The 17718-nt window shown below is 42.7% G+C and overlaps 1 protein-coding gene and 1 long non-coding RNA gene across 2 annotated transcripts; both read left to right on the top strand.

The window, feature by feature from the left end:
• The first annotated feature begins 910 nt into the window (after positions 1-910).
• OR10AD1 (olfactory receptor family 10 subfamily AD member 1) lies at positions 911-1842 on the top strand. Its single transcript, XM_015430855.3, is given in 2 exon segments — positions 911-1769; positions 1772-1842. Coding segments are annotated over 2 exon segments (930 nt in total).
• Positions 1843-5947: 4105 nt separating this feature from the next.
• On the top strand, positions 5948-16680 carry LOC141408053 (uncharacterized). The gene is made up of 2 exons (XR_012420182.1): positions 5948-6331; positions 15552-16680. It is a non-coding gene; the product is annotated as an uncharacterized lncRNA (long non-coding RNA).
• Positions 16681-17718: the final 1038 nt, after the last annotated feature.

Below are 17718 nucleotides of genomic sequence, written 5' to 3'. Positions count from 1 at the left end.
GCACCCATCAACTCGTTATTCACATCAGGTATAACTCCCAGTGCAATCCCTCCCCCCTCCCCCCTCCCCATGATAGGCCCCCGTGTGATGTTCGGCAGCCGGGCGCCGTGGCTCACGCCTGTAATCCCAGCACTTTGGGAGGCCGAGGCGGGCAGATCACAAGGTCAGGAGATCGAGACCACGGTGAAACCCCGTCTCTACTAAAAATACAAAAAATTAGCCAGGCGCGGTGGCGGGCGCCTGTAGTCCCAGCTACTCAGAATGGCGTGAACCCGGGAGGCGGAGCTTGCAGTGAGCCGAGATCATGCCACTGCACTCCAGCCTGGGTGATAGAGCGAGACTCCCTCTCAAAAAAAAAAAAAAAAAAAAAAAATTAGGCACACAGAGATTCAGCATTTTTTTCTTCTAGAAAAATACACCTTCAAATAGGTCAAGTATTTCCTAAATACAATCTTCTATAAGCTGATAGCCACCATCCCTTTCCCTCACACACTCCATTCTTCAATTCCTAAAACTTTTCCTCATTTGGCATGGGCCCCAGACCCAATTATTTTATTTTTTCACCTCTGAACACATCCTGGTTAGTGGCTAATCCTTCAATATTGAGGGTTCTGGAGCAGATGCAATACTTCACTTGATGCCTGATCAAACCAGAGTAAAGCACATTACAACCAGCACTTCCTTCATGTTTTGATATTATGATTCTATGTATGCAGCCTGTGGTGACCCTGACATTTTTACCACCCCATAACACTGCCAAATTACTAGAGTTTACTAAGTTCCAAAAGGATGACCACCATTCATCTATCCTGTTTTATAACTGGGCTTCTGGGACCAAGTTGGTACCTTCTGTTACCCCACAGCTATATCCTTGTGCTTTTCCCATCTTCCCTCCTCAAGCAGGCCCCAGATGCTAAGGAATGGCAGCACAGTGACAGAATTTATCCTCGTGGGCTTTCAGCAGAGCTCCACTTCCACATGAGCATTGCTCTTTGCCCTCTTCTTGGCCCTCTACAGTCTCACCATGGCCATGAATGGCCTCAACATCTTTATCACCTGAACAGACCCCAAGCTCAACAGCCCCATGTACTTCTTCCTCAGCCACCTGTCTCTCCTGGATGTCTGCTTCATCACTACTACCATCCCACAGATGTTGATTTACCTCGTGGTCAGGAACCACGCTGTCTCCTTTGTGTCTTGCATGACCCAGATGTACTTTGTCTTCTGTGCTGGTGTGGACGAGTGCATCCTCTCGGCTTTTATGGCCTATGACCGTTACGTTGCTATCTGCTACCCACTTAGCTATGTCCAGAGCATAAGCTAGAAGGTCTGTCTCAGGCTTGTGGGAACTGCCTGGTTCTTTGGACTGATCAATGGCATCTTTCTCGAGTATGTTTCATTCCGAGAGCCCTTCTGCAGAGACAACCACATAGAAAACTTCTTCTGTGAGGCCCCCATGGTGATCGGCCTCTCTTGTGGGGACCCTCAGTTTAGTCTGAGGGCAATCTTTGCCGATGCCATCGTGGTGCTGCTCAGCCCCATGGTGCTCATTGTCACTTCCTATGTGTGCATCCTTGCCACCATCCTCAGCAGAGCCTCCTCCTCAGGTCGGGGGAAGACTTTATCTACTTGTGCCTCTCACCTGACTGTGGTCATCTTTCTCTGCACCTCATTCTCTTCCATGAACCCCCACAGCACACACGGGCCTGACGGAGACAAACCTTTCTCCCTCCTATACACCATCATTACCCCCATGTGCAACCCCATCATTACAAGGAAATGAAGGAGGCCATGGTGAGGGCACTTGGGAGAACCAGGCTGGCCCCGGCACAGCCTGTCTAGCAGGAAGGCCCTGAAAGGAAAACTCCTTCACCTGGGGTATGGGAAAGTTACCCCTTCCCCAGCGCTGGCAGAGGAGTAACTCTCCTATGCTGAAAAGCTCCAGGAAGGAGCATGGCTTCCTTGGTTCATGGCTTCCTTGGCACTAGAATCAGACCTGAAAGTTCCTCCTGATGTCCAATGTCCTGATGTTATCTCTCTGACTTCACTTCCACATTGTTTTTTCTTGGACCTTCCTCAGGTCCAAGAGGAAAATTTCAGATTTTCCTTAGTTTCTTTTCCTCTTAAGTTCTCACAACAGGATTCAATAAATAAGCATACTTAACTCCGTTTTATTTGTATTTACATGCTAGTCCCCCAACCTGAGTTGCGTACATACATTTAGAAGTAAACTTTTTTATTTTTCAGCTTTTCATTTTACTGTTTTTCTTTCTTAAATTTCACTCTCACTTCCTGAGTCTACCCTCATCTACCCAATTCCTATGCAAAGTAGGTAAAGAAGCAAGAAGAAAAGAGCTGGGTGCAGTGGCTCATGATTGTAATCTCAGCACTTTGGGAGGCTGAGGAGGGAGTCTGAGACCTGCCTGGGTAACATAGGGAGACCCATCTCTACAAAAACTTTTCAAAATAACTGGGCGTTGTGACACATGCCTGTAGTCCCAGCTACTGAGGAGGCTGAGGTGGGAGGATTGCTTGGGCCTGGGAAGTTAAGGCTGTGTGAGTAATGATAGCACTGCTGCACTCCAGCCTGAGCAACACAGCAAGACCCTGTCTCATTTAAAAAGAAAAAAATAAAAAAGGAAGGAAGGAAGAAAGGAAGGGAGGAAGGGAGCAAAGGAGGGAGGGGAAGAAAAAGAAACTAGGGATAAGTATTCACATAAGAAAAGTCAGAGAAAAAAAAAAGATCAGCACCCTGAACTTCATCTTCTTAGCTTCCACCAGTCGTGGGGGGAGAATGATACTAAATGGCAACAGTGCACTCAATTTGTCTGTGTAGTGTGTTGTCAGGGAGGGATGGGTGACACAGGCCTGTGTGCCAAACCCCTTCTCCTAAATCCTCTAGCTTCCTTTAGCAACAGGACCGTCTGCATATTTCCCTTCCCATGCAAGTGGTAAGTGCGTCTACCAAGCTTCTCAGGTTACCTATTTCCTTCCCTGTTATCCATACCCCAAATTAACTCCCCTCTTCCCCTACTGCCTTCCTTTTTCGTTTCCATCTTTCAATTCATTCCACCTCAATCCTACTCCACCTTACCTCCTCATCTTACACGGATCCCTGTATTTTAAGGAACCCTTCTGCATACTACCTCCACCATTGCAGAAGTCTTTTGATTTGTAACCCTGCCCTCTGTGGCTTCCTCTAGCTTCTCACCTTAACCAAATATAGCTTTCTTTGAGAAGGTACTACATTCTCAGCAGTTCTCTTTCTTTGAAAATTGCATTTTTCTCATACCTCTTCATAATAAATAAACAAAGGGGTAGTCCTGTTCTTTATTTCCCAGTGCACTTCCATAATATGAATGGATCTCATTTGGGATGCTCTCAAATAGATGTACCGCCCTTTTCACTCATGCACATCACACATTACCCTTTGCAATGATGACTTAAAACAGTAGCTTCTGGCAGGGCGTGGTGGCTCATGCCTGTAATTCCAGCACTGTAGCAGGCCAAGGTGGGCAGATTACTTGAGGCCAGGAGTTCAAGACCAGCCTGGTCAACATGGTGAAACCCCATCTCTAATAATAATACAAAAACTAGCTGGGCGTGGTGGCGTATGCTTGTAATTCCAGCTACTTGAAAGGCTGAGGCGGGAGGATCACTTGAACCCAGGAGGCGGAAGCTGCAGTGAGCCGTGATTCCACCACTGCACTCCAGCCTGGGTGAGAGAGTGCGACTCCATCTCAAAACAAAACAAAACAAAACAAAAAAACAAAGCAAAACAAAAACAGTAGCTTCACTCCACAAAACTCCAATCTTTTGAGTCCAAATTGATTTCTCTAGAAATCAGAGGATGTAAGAAGCTCTTCTTAACAAGGAGAAAGGAGAAATCACTGTAATTGGGAAGAAACAATAAATGCACAACCTAAAATTTCCATTGTCAAAATTTGCATCAAAGTTAAACAGGCAAGAAAGACCTTAAGACTACTGCAATATGAGATTAAACTCAATGCTACTGAAACAAAGGTCTGGGAAGTTTTCAAGAGCTGCTATGGGGGAAATCACATGACTTCTATGTTTGCTAATTGCAAAGGAAAAGGAAACTTTCTTGTATCTTCAAAACAAGCTGTAGTTTTACAATTCCAAACAAGGCACCCACAGGTTAGGCTCCCACCCTCCCACAGAGCCTGAGAGGGGTGCTATCTTCCTTGATAATTACATTTCAAAGGGATGGCTCCCAGGTCCTTGAGAAAGACATTCCCTGGGTCGTAAAACTGGCATAAGCTTCTAAGGAGATTTATATACATTTCAAAGGAGCACAGAAGAATTTGCAATCACAAGTTTTCTAAAGTTAACACTCAAAGAAAGGGGAGGTCAGGGGCCTAACGTCCAGAAGAAACCTGTCTAAAGTTGTCAGACTGGGGTGAATGTTAAGGCTCTTTTGGTCACCATGGAGAAAAACAACAAAAGGTCCCAATCTTTCCCCCTAGGGTCTCAGCTTCTTCTGTAGGTTTGAAAATTCCTATGTCAAAGAGGAAAAAGTGAAGGAAAGGAAGAAAGGGAAAGGAGAAGAAAGACTGCTTTTAAAAAGTTTTCTAAGAAATCATTTCTTAGCTTTACATTTGCCCAGCACTGATAGATGCTGAGATTATAAACAAGACAGTTCCAACTTTTGAGAATCTCAGTCTAGTAGGGCAGACAAGAACAAATAATGGTAATAGAAAGGGCAAGAGTTATAAAAGGCCTACACCAAAGTACTTTGGAAGCACATATGATAACATACTTATTAAGCACTTGTTGTAAGAGCTTTCCATTTAATCCTCACATAACCTTATGAGGTATTAGTATTATCTCAATGCTAAGATGCAAAAACTGAGGCTCATAGAGGTCAAATACTCAAAACCCACAGCATTTACAATGGCATAGAGGCCTGCGCCTATAATCCCATAGGCTGAGGCGGGAGGATTGCTTGACCCCAGCCTGCAGTAAGCCATGATACCGCCACTGCACTCTAGCCTGGGCGACACAGCGAGACCCCACCTCTCTAAAAAATGAAAAATAAAAGCAAAATTAAAATAAAGAAAAATAATAAAACGGCATAGCTCCTGTTCCTAAGCTAGCACGGCGCAGGCTTTATACCAAGGAGGTGATATTGGCTGAGCCGTTAAAAATACGCTGGAGTTGTAAGGTAGAAAATTGGGGCAGAGGGTTCGATACCAGGGACGAGTGAAATTCCAGGCAAGAGGAATCGCTCGCTTCGTCGTAGAACTGGTGCTGTCAACACGGATGGCAGAAGGCGAGCTGGGGCCCGGAATGCTGGAAAAGCAGGCCGAGTGACCTAGAACTGCTTTTTCAAGGGCGAGCACTGTCTCATTCAAGGACCTGGGCTGACGGAGGGACGGCCGCAAGGCGGGAACGGACGCGAATGGAGCTCGCACAAGAAGCGAGCTCGCACAGCCTTGGCTGCGTCTCCCCTGCCGTAGCTTGGGCCCAGGTCCCTGGTCTCTGAAGGACACAAATTGCCCCCAGACTCTGCGAAAACCCATGAAAATGTAATTAACCAGAAACTACCCTGAAACTAAACGGCACTTTCCAGTCCCCTTTCATGTCCTAATGCAAAGACACTTCTCGCCGGTGGGCACGCAACTAGGCTCTGGGGTTACCACGGCGCAGCCCAAAGACCGAAAATGTGGGAAGGGTACCCAGGAATTGCCCCCCGCAGGGTTTGGCTGGGCCCTCGGCTCCCTCACACCAAAACCTGAAGTTGACGCCATATTTCCAGGGCCGGCTCCGCGACGCACTTCCAAACTACCCAAGAGGCTGTAGGGCCACTGACCTAATTAGAACCTGGAGAGGAGATAGGAGTGGCCTGCGCAGACAGCCTGTGACGAATCAACCTTCCTCCCCCTCTCGGACTGGGGCTGTGGCAGCCAATGAGCGCCCTCTCTTTGGCCGCCTTGCTTGCGCCGAATTGCGGTAACCTGACAACCTCTGGGGAACAAGATCTATTCTGGGACACCAGTGCGGCTGCTCAGTCCCTCCAGCGGGAGATGCGGACCTTGAGGCTTAGGATCCCCTGCTAGCCGAGTGGAATGGTTGGGATACTGCGCCCCATTGGCGCAGGATGGGATGGGAGCGAAGCAAGACTTGACGCAGACCTGAGCAGAGGTTTCTGCCAATCACATCCGGCCTCCATAGCTCCCAGCTTTGACCGCGGATCCGAAGCCAAGTTCTTTCGCAGTGATAGCCCCGACTCAGCGAATTGCATAATTGTTGAATCCTCTTCCCTCCATTGAACAAGTGTCCTTTGAGCTGCCTTACCTCCCCTTTCCAGGTACCCACTCGGTGAAACCTCCCATAAGCCCTAGCCCTTTCTGGGTTTACTAGACTTTCTTTGAGTTCCCTTAATAATCTGTGCGTTTTTCTGTCACTGTACTCCCTTATTGTTTTAGAGTGTATTTACTTTCCTATCTTCTCCACTCGTCTGTGATTTATTTTGTAATTCTTCGCACAGTATCTGGCCAGAGGAGGTACTGTTGTGCTGTTTCCTCAATGACCTCTTAAGCAGAATCCTGATATATTAACCAAATAAAAACAGAGCTGTTCTGATAGGAGTGGAGCGGTAATGTCCAGGGCCCTGAACCCTCACGGAAGCCCCCAAGGCACCTATTATTGGTGACTTCCTTTGAAATATTCAGTTTAACATATAGAAATATGGTTTATCTAGGAGATGAAAAATATATTTAGAGCCTCAAGGAGCACTTGGTTTGGTTCAGCCTTGAAGACCCAGCTGCATTCTTACTCTTGGGTTCTGTGAAATAACCTTACGCCCATATAACAAATGCTTTTTGTTGTTGTTTGACTTAAAGCTGTCTGAAATGGATTTCTGTTTCTTGCAACTGAAGAGTCTTAGCTGAAGAGTCTTAACTAGGACAACGATGTTTCAGTGTGGTTATGAGGATTAAAAACATAAAGATTTCAAGCACTTCAATTAGCACCTCAAGAAATGTTTCTCCCCTCTTCCAACTGTTAACAGCATCCCATGTGCCCAGAGCATCAGACTTACCTGTGTTTTGTACATGATCAAAATAACAAGTCCAGTTTTTGAGACAGAGACGGAGTTTCGCTCTTGTTGCCCAGGCTGGAGTGCAATGGTAAGATCTCGGCTCACCACAACCTCCACGTCCCGGGTTCAAGCGATTTTCCTGCCTCAGCCTCCCAAGCAGCTGGGATTACAGGCATGCGCCACCAATACCTGGCTAATTTTGTATTTTTAGTAGAGACGGGGTTTCTCCATGTGGATCAGGGTGGTCTGGAACTCCCAACCTCAGATGATCCGCCCCCCTCGTCCCCCCAAAGTGCTGGAATTACAGGCGTCAGCCACCGTGCCCAGCCAGTTTTCTTTTTTGCAAGTTTTTCCTCATTCCAGCCTTCATCTTTCAGGTGTTGTTATGATTTATGTTTGCTTTTTTTTTTTTGGCTATGTTTTGAAGTTTTGTTTGTTCCTGAAAGGATTGAGTTGGTCATACTCCTCAGTTCATGGCACACTATCATCGGACCCTGACAGTAAGGCCCTCTTGTTTTATTTTTTTTATTTATACCCTTCAAATCCCACTTTCCCCTATAATAGGCAATTTTCTAATGTGCTTAATGTGCATATTTCCATTTATGTGTTTTCTAAACATAGTTATTATTTCATGGGCATGCATTATTAAATGTACTCCAAAGCTACTCAGATATTTGTCTCATTCCATGTATTTGTTTAACCTAAGCACTGTTTTTTAGCTCCATCCACATTGCCAGATGTTAATATTTAATCTGTTACTTCACATTGATGCCTAATAGTCCGAGGTATGCATCTGTCCACTCTTCCATTGATGAGCTCCCATGCTGCTTCCAACTCGATGCTACTACAAATAACCCTGCACTGAACATCCTTGTATTGGTCCCCTTGTGAACTCGTAAATAATTTGCTTTATGTTACTTAGGGGAGGAATTGCTGCTGGGCTACTGGGTATGAATCTGTTTAATGTGTCCAAGTAATGCCATATTGCTTTCCAAAAGTGGTGGAACCAATCTTGCAGCAGTGCAAGATTCTGTATTTCCACGTCTGACAACACTTGCAATTTTTCTTTTTCTTTCTTTCCTTTTTTTTTTTTTTTTTTTTTTGAGACAGAGTCTCACTCTGCTGTCCAGGCTGGGGTGCAGTGGTGTAATTATGGCTCACTGCAGCCTCTCAGCCTCAACCGATCCTCCTGCTTCAGCCTCCTGAGTAGCTGGGACTATAGGCACATACCACCATGCTCAGCTAATTTTTAAAATTTTTTTGTAGAAGTAGGATCCCACTGTGTTGCCCAGGCTGGTCTCAATCTCCTGGGGTCAAGAAGTTCCCCCGCATTGGCCTTCCAAAATACTGGGATTACAGGCAAGAGCCACTGCACCCAGCCAACACTTGCTATTTTCTAGATTTCTAATCACTGGTTTGATAGGAATAAAGTGATATCTCATTATTTGTTTAGTTTGCATTTGATTACTAATGTAAATTTCCATATACTTACTAGCTTTCTCCTCTGCAATTAACTGCCTGTTCATATTCTTTGCTCCTTTTTAAAAAAAAAAATTGGGTTGCTTTTTCCTGTTCATTTGCAGGAGTTCCTTATATATTTTAGAGTGATATTACACCCTTGTCAGTTTTAGACAAAGCAAATGTATTCTCCATCCTGCCATCTGCCTGTTAACTTGGTTAATAATGCTCTTTGTGGAACAGAAATCCTTGATTTTTTAATAATGAAACTCCCCAGCTTTTGCTTTATGACTTGCACTTTTAAAATGTTGAAATATGGGTACCACTTTCTTAGTTGTGCTTATTCTTTGTCAGATATCTCTCAATCTGAATTCACTGGTGAGGTCTCTCTAGGCATTCCATTCATTCCTCGTCACTGAACTCCAAAGTCACTGTTCTGACTGAATTTTTAACCCTCTTTGAACCTTTTCCCTCATACAGTCTCAAGCTATGAAAATCATAGCCTTTAACTATTTGAAGTCAAGTTTTTCATCACCTTAGACACATATTTCACCTTATTTCCTTGGCTACGAGAAACTCAGTGACATGGTTACTTTCTCTCAAAGAGTTTTCTTCACTTCCATTTCACTAATCAGTTCCACCTTTGTGGGTCAGAATTAGATCCAGAATAGCAATCTGTACTATGTCACCTCTTCCTTCTGAGGAATGACATTTACGTCAAATAACATATCCTCCGATTCTGGAACTTGGTTTTGTGCTGGTTTCATTATTTGCTTCTGGGATCTGTAATCCAGTTTATATATCTGTTTTGTTAGCCTTGGCACATTTTAAAAACAACGTGACTTATTTGCTCTCCTTTATATTTACCTAAACGATTCCTTTCTTGCTTCCATGCTCAAGAATATAAAAAGCCCACACAAGACTCTACCTTCGTGATGTAAAGGGCTACTCTGACTTTCCTTCTATCATTTTCTTTTGTTTTTATTTCATTCCTTGCACTTATTTTATCTCTTTCTTTCCTTCCTTCATCCCTTACTTGCCCTTTTTTTCCCTCTTTCCTTCCTGAATTTTACAAATGCCGGGGCAAGGGCTAATTTTCTGCAGATCACAGCAAAGCAGCTGCTTCTTACCCAGAAGCAGGTTTCCCACAAACACATGGTATGTGTCCCATAACCTGCAACCCTTTTTTAGCTGCGCATCAGAACTTAGTTATGTTTCTATGGAGCAACATACTGTACCTTTTTCCCTGCCAGGTTCCAGGTGTGAATCCCATCCTACCATGTTTCTGTATGAGATTTTCTTTTCCTCATCATATAAAATCTAAAATTCTATTGTTTTATTACCTGTATTTTGTGCATTGGTGTGGACACCATACATAGGTTTTTTGTTTTGTTTTGCCAACTCCATTGTACTTACTTTTTCCAGAAAATTACTAGGATGCTGCCTCTGCCATGGCTCTTCCTACAGTGTCATACTTGATGTCCTCTGTAGCATAAAATGTTGTGGCTTTTCTGAGCATTTTTTAACTTCCTTTTTTTAAAAAAAATTATTTTTACAAGCCCACAGCTAACATCCCACATTTTTTTAAACTTCTTCTCCATTTTACCTTGTCCCACCTGCATACATACCTGTGCCTCCCACACACACACCATTCCCATTTTAAAACTGAAGTGCTTTCAATTTAGTGGGCAATACTCATAGAAAACAGATTTTCCCTTTGATCTTCCGAGAAGCACCCTGTCCTGATTCAAGAACACTCTGTCTCAATTCAATTATTCTCTTATAATTAGACTGTGAGCTTCTTAAAGGCAGGGACCATGACTTCCTGGAGTCTGCTGCAGTGCCCGCTGCCTTCAATGACACATAGCAGGCAGTTGGTAAACACTTGCTGACAAATTCACTCAGTCATGGTTCTCTTTTTGGATGTATTTTTCCATCATGCTGATAAGAATTATTCACCAACTGTAAAAAAATTTTTGATTCTTTATTCTTAAAGCTGGATTCAAATCACAATAAGCTTTCCTTAGCATATTGTAACCATTTATAGCAGATTAAAGTGTAGTACCATTTAATGGGAAAAAAAAATTCTTGTATAGTTCAGGTGAACAGGCTTCTGTTCCTAACACTGTCATTAACTGTGTAACCTTGGGCATATCACCCATTTCCTTAGTTATGTACAACGACATAATTAATATTTGCTCACCGGCAATTCTCTTAGAAGGAGGCTGTACTTTTTAATGAAGTACTTGGGGTAAAAATAAGATAAATTTCCCCTACCCGGGGGGCTACGTGTGAAAGAAACTATTTTTCTCAAAATATGAGAATGCACTGGTAATGCTGAGCAAGCAGGCAGGAGCAGAAAGAAAGGAAGGAAGGATGGGGTGGAGGAGCCTGTTAAAGGCGTAAACTTCTTCATGGGACTTTCCCCAGGATCCCTACCCCACCCACCTCCATTTTCCTATTCAATCTACTGTAAAATATTTTAAATGCCTAGCAGGATTATGTAATAGTTCTTCTTGAAACCAATGAAAGGGTTTTTATGAGTCCTACAGTTGATAAGGAATGAAACTGAGGCAGCCTGCATGGACTCAGGGGTGTGGATGCGAGGGATTGGGGATGGGCTGATTCTCTCTTTTTGGAATCCAGGATCTGGTATAAAAATGAGACCCTTAAGTTCTGGAAATCTGTTTTTCCTTCCATCTCTGTCTGCTTATTAAGCCATTAAAAACTGCATGCTTTAAAGAGAAACTTAAAAACTGGCAAATGAGAAACCTTACAACTACAGGATCTTCTGTCTATTTATATGTATTGTGTGTGTAATGTTTATATAAAAGAGCTCTATTAATTGGCTTAAAGAAAAGCACTTAAATATTTTCTCAGAAAAATTAAAACTAATGCTTTTTAGTTCATGTGACTATGGTAAACTTTCAAAAATAAAGACAGTTTTAAAGACTATTGGTAAAATAAAAATGTCTTCAAAATTTAGATATTTGGTCTAAATTAGGTCAGATATTAGGTTTTCTAAGTGTTTTAAGGTCATAAACTGCTTCTTTGACTTTTGGAAATTGTTCAGTGTACCTACCTTGAAGCAATTAAATTCTAGATAAAGCCTGGGGACATGTGGAATTAGCCATGCCCCCTAGCTATGCAAAGAAGGTTATAAAGAAAAGAGATTTTTATATAAGAAGTGATCTTGTATGGTAAATTATTATCCTAAAGCAAAATGACTGGTTGTTTAAAAAAAGGGATGTTTAGGGCAAGTAAGATAGTCCAAGCATGTGGTAGGTGATCTGTGTGAGTCATGAAAGGACTTGTGAAAGGGAATTTATGCAAGAAAAGTTGTACAATTCAAAGGTTGTTAGACCTCCTAAATCCTTCGTAAAATGCCACTATGACTCTTACTGTACAACTTGCCTAGCTTTACAGTTAGGTAAGGCCTGAGACATGTGGAGAATCAAGAGGAAAATAAACTATGAGACACTGCAGAAATTGTATGGAATGCTTTGGACTTCCCAGGTTTGGAACTGAAATTTGGGTCAAATTTAATCAGATTCTTAACAGACATGGGTACTCCCTTCAGACGTCTGAGTTACATACAAAATGGCTGTATGAGGCCTGGCGCAGTGGCTCACACTTATAATCCCAGCACTTTGGGAGGCCAAGGTGGGCAGATAGCTTGAGGTCAGGAGTTCAAAACCAGCCTGTGCAACATGGTGAAACCCCATCTCTACTAAAAATACAAAAATTAGCCGGGTGTGGTGACACATGCCTGTAATCTCAGCTACTCGGGTAGCTGAGGCAGGAGAATTACTTGAACCTAGGAGGCAGAGGTGCAGTGAACTGAGATTGTGCCACTATACTCCATCCTGGGCGATAGAGTAAGACTGTATCCAAAATAAATAAATAAATAAATAAATAAATAAATAAATAAATAAATAAAATGGCTGTATGATCATCACTAAAGTTTATTTCACCAATAACATTTTCTAAGATTCTAAGGGATGGTAACGTGTGTTTTTTTATTCCCAGCTCTAAAATCTTGTAATTCTTTAGATGTTATATACTTGTTTCAATTATACACATTTTCTCCCTATTATAAGAAAGATCCCTTACTACTAATTCCAGACAGACTTCCCCGGACCCCATGTTGTAACATCTCTGAAATGGAATGTGTCTTACAATTGATGGCAGCCTTCAATTACTGTTGGCCATGCAGCAGTCATGACACAGTTGTCATTGCATATACATGCCTGATCCTAGTTGTTATCCTAAGTGGCATGACTGCACATCTATAATCCCTTGATGTTTCAGTTAATCAACCATTTAATGACCATTTGAAGGAATACTAGTCCTAGTTGTTGTCTGAACACCTTCCCTGAACATGTTCTAGCAAGATCAAAAAATGTGCCAGCATTAAAACTTGCACACTCGGTATTGTAGCCTGGAAGAAATTCCCATAGCCAGTAGTAGAGGACTTTTTTTTTTTCTTTAAGAAATGCCACTTCATGAATATTCAAAATGGCCCAGCGAATAGAAATGCATGGGAAAATGCATCAACAATTCTGAGTCAAAAAGTAATTCAAGTGTCAGACTCAATGTGAAAAAAATTAAATAATACCATAATGACTTAGTTATTTCAGTGCATAGTAGTGATTTTTTTTAAGTTCTATTCCTAAACAACTCTAAAAGAGTTATTTAAATAAGAATGAAACTTTAAAATATAAATGATAAGAAATCATAGTGATAGTTTGACAGTATTTTTTCCTTTCTTAATGGTACCTAAAATAGGATGCCATACAGTCAATGGTGCCTTAAAGTCAATAAAATAGATACTTCAGAGACTATAAAAATGAGAAAGCAGTTCCAGCTCTCAAGATAACTGATAATCCAGAAGGGAGAACGTAAAAGCACATAAGGAATAATAGAAGTAAGGCAAAATGCAGTTACCATCCCCCAAATAGGTACAAAGAAAAAGATTTGGACATTTTAAGGAGGAAGAGAGCACATCAGGAAAGGCTCCACGAGGGAAGTAGCATTAGAGAAGGGCTTTAGAGAACCGATAGAATTCTAACTAACAGACATGATGGAGCAGGAAAGTAAAGAGAATGACCAGAGAATCAGATGCAGGAAAATAAGGGGCATTTCTGGGAAATGGTGAGTAGCACATTTTGACTAGAGTTAGTTACCCTTTCTGACTTTACAGGCTTCTTTAATAATTTGATGAAAATTATGAACCCTACTTGAAATAAATGCACAAATTCATAGTCAAAGTTTTGCATGCTATTTCTGTGGATTTCCCATTCACAGGTAGCGTGAGAGAGGGAAAAGGGGCAAGGGGAGGTGAGGAACACCTCTGAGAGGCTCGTGCAGGTGGCCCAGCCTGCAGAAGTCCTTTTTCTGGAGGAGATGTGCATCCGACTGCACTTGGAAAGAATGAGTGAGAGATACGGAATTGAGGCCAGAGGGCGCTCATTTAGACAGCTCACTCAGGGATTAAAGAAACTGGGATACCCTTGGGAATCATTTCCAGCTTTGACTTGTATGATATGGGCTTCTCACCTGGTGGGATGGTGTCCAGAAGATGTAGTTGGGAAATGAAATATACAGATTGAAAAATATTCCGGGCCTAATTAGGGAGGACCTTGACTCTCCACGCCCACTGGATTTTAAACTTAGCTTAGGAAGCACTAGGGACACACAGATTTCTGAGAAGAATGAATGTTCAAAGCTCTGGTTTAGGAAGATTAACCTTCGGATGAATGGTATGTGAGCAAGGCCAGGGGAGACCAGTCAAGAGTTTATGGCAGTTGCTCTTTTACATTCTTCAAATACATTCTATTTATTTACTTTCCCTTCTCTCCTCGCCACCCACCATTTGGCAGAGAACCAGGCCTTTAGCAGGTATCTGATAGTGCTTGCTGAAGTGAAAGCCATAAATTCCCTTAGAGGCTCCCCTTGTAATGTCCCTGTTCCCCGACAGGTGGCACCATTACAGCATTATTTACAGAGCAGGATTCCTTCTACAAGCACAGTGCTTCCAAGCAGAAAGAGAATTCACTTTCTGGGGACAGTCTAAATGTGAGGGGGAAATGGTAGCTGGAATAAAGGATTCAAAAACATGTCTTTTGTTCAAAAACATTTCTTACCATAGCAAAGTATCCTGGCTGAATTTATTCTTCAAGGCATATAAATGAGGAAGATGCTTTTGAAAACCTGCCTTTTCAAAGATGCAAGCAATTTTATGTCTTGCAAGAAGTATACATCTAAATATATTTGGGTAAGGACTATTCCTTAGTTCAGGGAAAACTACTAGGTGAGCCATTTCATCATACATATCAAACAGAGACTATCATTTATGGTGATCCTGAGATCATGTAAAACTAAGCGTTCATGTTGGAGGCTAGCTTACATCTCTTAGGGAAATAACAGTTTCTCTAAGAGCAGATTTTAGCCCTACCAGGATAAAATTGTAGCTTACTTCTATGAAGCTATACATGTTTTCATCTTGAGAATAGGAGCTAAACCCTGAGGGAGGCGCCTTAAACCAGTGTGAGACGGGAGTGCCAGAAACTGAAAGAGTTGTGATGAGTTACATGCAGCACAGCATGTGCTGGCCCCAGACATAAAATGGTATGAAGCCATGGCGGGGTTCATTTCCTCACCTCCACATCAGCAGTGCTCCAGCAAACTCCTAGTACTAGCAGACTTGGAAGTATTGGGAGACAGGATTTTTAGCACATCATGGGTGTCAACAAAATTTGAATGTGTTGATTAGATGGTGAGTAATCAGATTTCTGTAAAAATTTCAATTCAGTGTGGAAAACTCTGGAGGAAAAGGTGCCAAGAGTACCAGGTTCAGGAAAAGTCATTTCCCCTAGGGTATTTCTCAAGTTAAAAAGTCTCATTACCCTTTATCTCAGTGATTCTTACTTTTTTTAACTTAATTCTTATTTTTTAAGAATAAAGTTGAAACAATGTACCTTTCTCTAGAGAATGTATATACTTAAATGACTTTGCATTCAATTTCAAGGGGTTGTGGCCCTCTGGAGTTCAACTGTGACCCTTGCCCATGAGTCTGCACTTAGGAATCCCAGCTGACACTCACTCATCAGAGAAAAGAAGAGGCCGGGAGGCATTACAAAGGAGAAATGCAAGAGAAGAGTGGGGAATAGGAAGAAACAAGGACCTCCTACCTGTGCTGGATCCTTGTGAGATGCTGGGTGCAGGTGACTGAATAAGGTTGAAGGATTGCTTTTTCTGGAGAGATTTTCGTCTATCTGGGACTTGAGGGGCAATGGTTAAAGAACTTCAAAGAGGCCTTAAGGGACTGAGGACAGTGGGCATAAGAAGGGGAACTGGAGTCAAAGGCTAAAAGACTCTGCCAGAATGTTCTACAGAGGCTAAAGAGCTAAACTTCCCTTGGCTTTTTTTTGAGACATGGTCTCACTCTGTTGCCCAGGCTGGAGTGCAGTGACACAATCATGGCTCACTGCAACCTCAATCTCCTAGGCTCAAGTGATCCTCCTATGTCAGTCTCCCAAGTAGCTGGGATGACAAGTGTGAGCCACCATGCCCACCCTAAGTTGCCCTTGGGATTCATGTCAGACTCTGGAGAATCTGAGATATAGAGAGCGGGAAAGAGGCACAAGAATGGAGCTGTGTGAGAGAACACTTGGGAGCATCGGCTTCTTCCTCCTGGAACAGGTCCAGGAGGCTGTCTTCTTGGTGCTATTATTATATTACCACCCACTGGACTCTGGGAAGGGTCGCTAACCAAAATCTGAACTGCAATTTCTTTTTCCAACTAAGAAGATGAAAAGTAACCAAAACTAAGGTTATTTCCTTTTCAGGATTCGTTCAGGCTCTTGATTGGAGAAATACCCTTATTTCTCCAATATGAAGATTCCTCTCTGAAGATCCAAATAAAAGAGCAATTAGCAAAGTGGTTCCATCTAGGGCTTTTTAAGTCAGACAGACCTGGGTTTAAGTCCTGGCTCTGCCAAGTACTAGCCTGTGACCCTGAGTGTCTTAGACTCTGTTTCTGAACTGTTATATGAAAATAATAATAGTACCTATTTCATAGGGCTGTTGAGAGATAAAATTGGGTACAGTGTCTGGCACATAGTAGATGCTCAATAAATGACAGTTATTATTGTTTTTCTTAGTGCCTACTGCTGGAACTATAATAGGAACCTATCTCCCAGTCCTCAGGGACACTTTCCCACTTATATACTTTAGCAGCTCTCTCTAGGGCCCCCAATACACATTCTCCAGTCACTGCATAACTCAAGATTCCTCTGGCCAGCCTATGTGTTCAGGGCTGGCTGCCCCCAAGACGTTTTTGGCCCATAGTTACATGACATTCATGATGACCCTTTCATTTATGATGAAAAGGTCCATGCTAGCTTAGGAATCTCACCATTCCCCTTTCCTTAGCTCCATCTAATTCTAAATAACTAGAATTCTGTAGATAGAATCAGATAAGTAGAATTAGATAGAATACCTAATATCTAATTCTAAAGAAGGATAAGGGATCTTTTGTTTTTTTGTCTTTTTTGAGACAAAGTTTCACTCTTGATGCCCAGGCTGGAGTGCAATGGCACAATCTTGGCTCACCACAGCCTCCGCCTCCCGGGTTCAAGTGATTCTCCTGCCTCAGCCTCCCGAGTAGCTGGGATTACAGGCATGTGCCACCACGCCTGACTAATTTTGTATTTTTAGTAGAGACGCAGCTTCTCCATGTTGGTCAGGCTGGTCTCGAACTCCTGACCACAGGTGATCCACCCGCCTTGGCCTCCCAAAGCGCTGGGATTACAGTTGTGAGCTACTGCGCCCAGCCTCAAGGATTCTTTGGATAGGAAAAGATTATATAAAAAGAAAGTTTCTAGAGCCTTCCGTGGGTAGCTTTGTTTTCCCAGAGGAGCCAGTCACCACCCCCCCCCCCCCACTCCAATAAAACTATAAGGAAACTAACATTTGCACAAGACTTCTTAGGAGTCCTATATATTTTTCTCCCCAACAACTTTTTGTTCCCATTTTACATATCCAGAAACTAAGCCTTGAGCACTCAATTCAGTGTTGGAACTGAGTTTTAAGTCCAGATCTGTGTCTTTAGTGCTCTCTCTTTCCACCACTCCACAGCTACCAGCAGCAAGAAAACACACACACACACACACACACACACACACACACACACA

Source organism: Macaca fascicularis, chromosome 11, assembly GCF_037993035.2.
Source record: "Macaca fascicularis isolate 582-1 chromosome 11, T2T-MFA8v1.1".
Classification (NCBI taxonomy): domain Eukaryota; kingdom Metazoa; phylum Chordata; class Mammalia; order Primates; family Cercopithecidae; genus Macaca; species Macaca fascicularis.
This window is presented reverse-complemented; position numbering and strand designations above follow the sequence as displayed.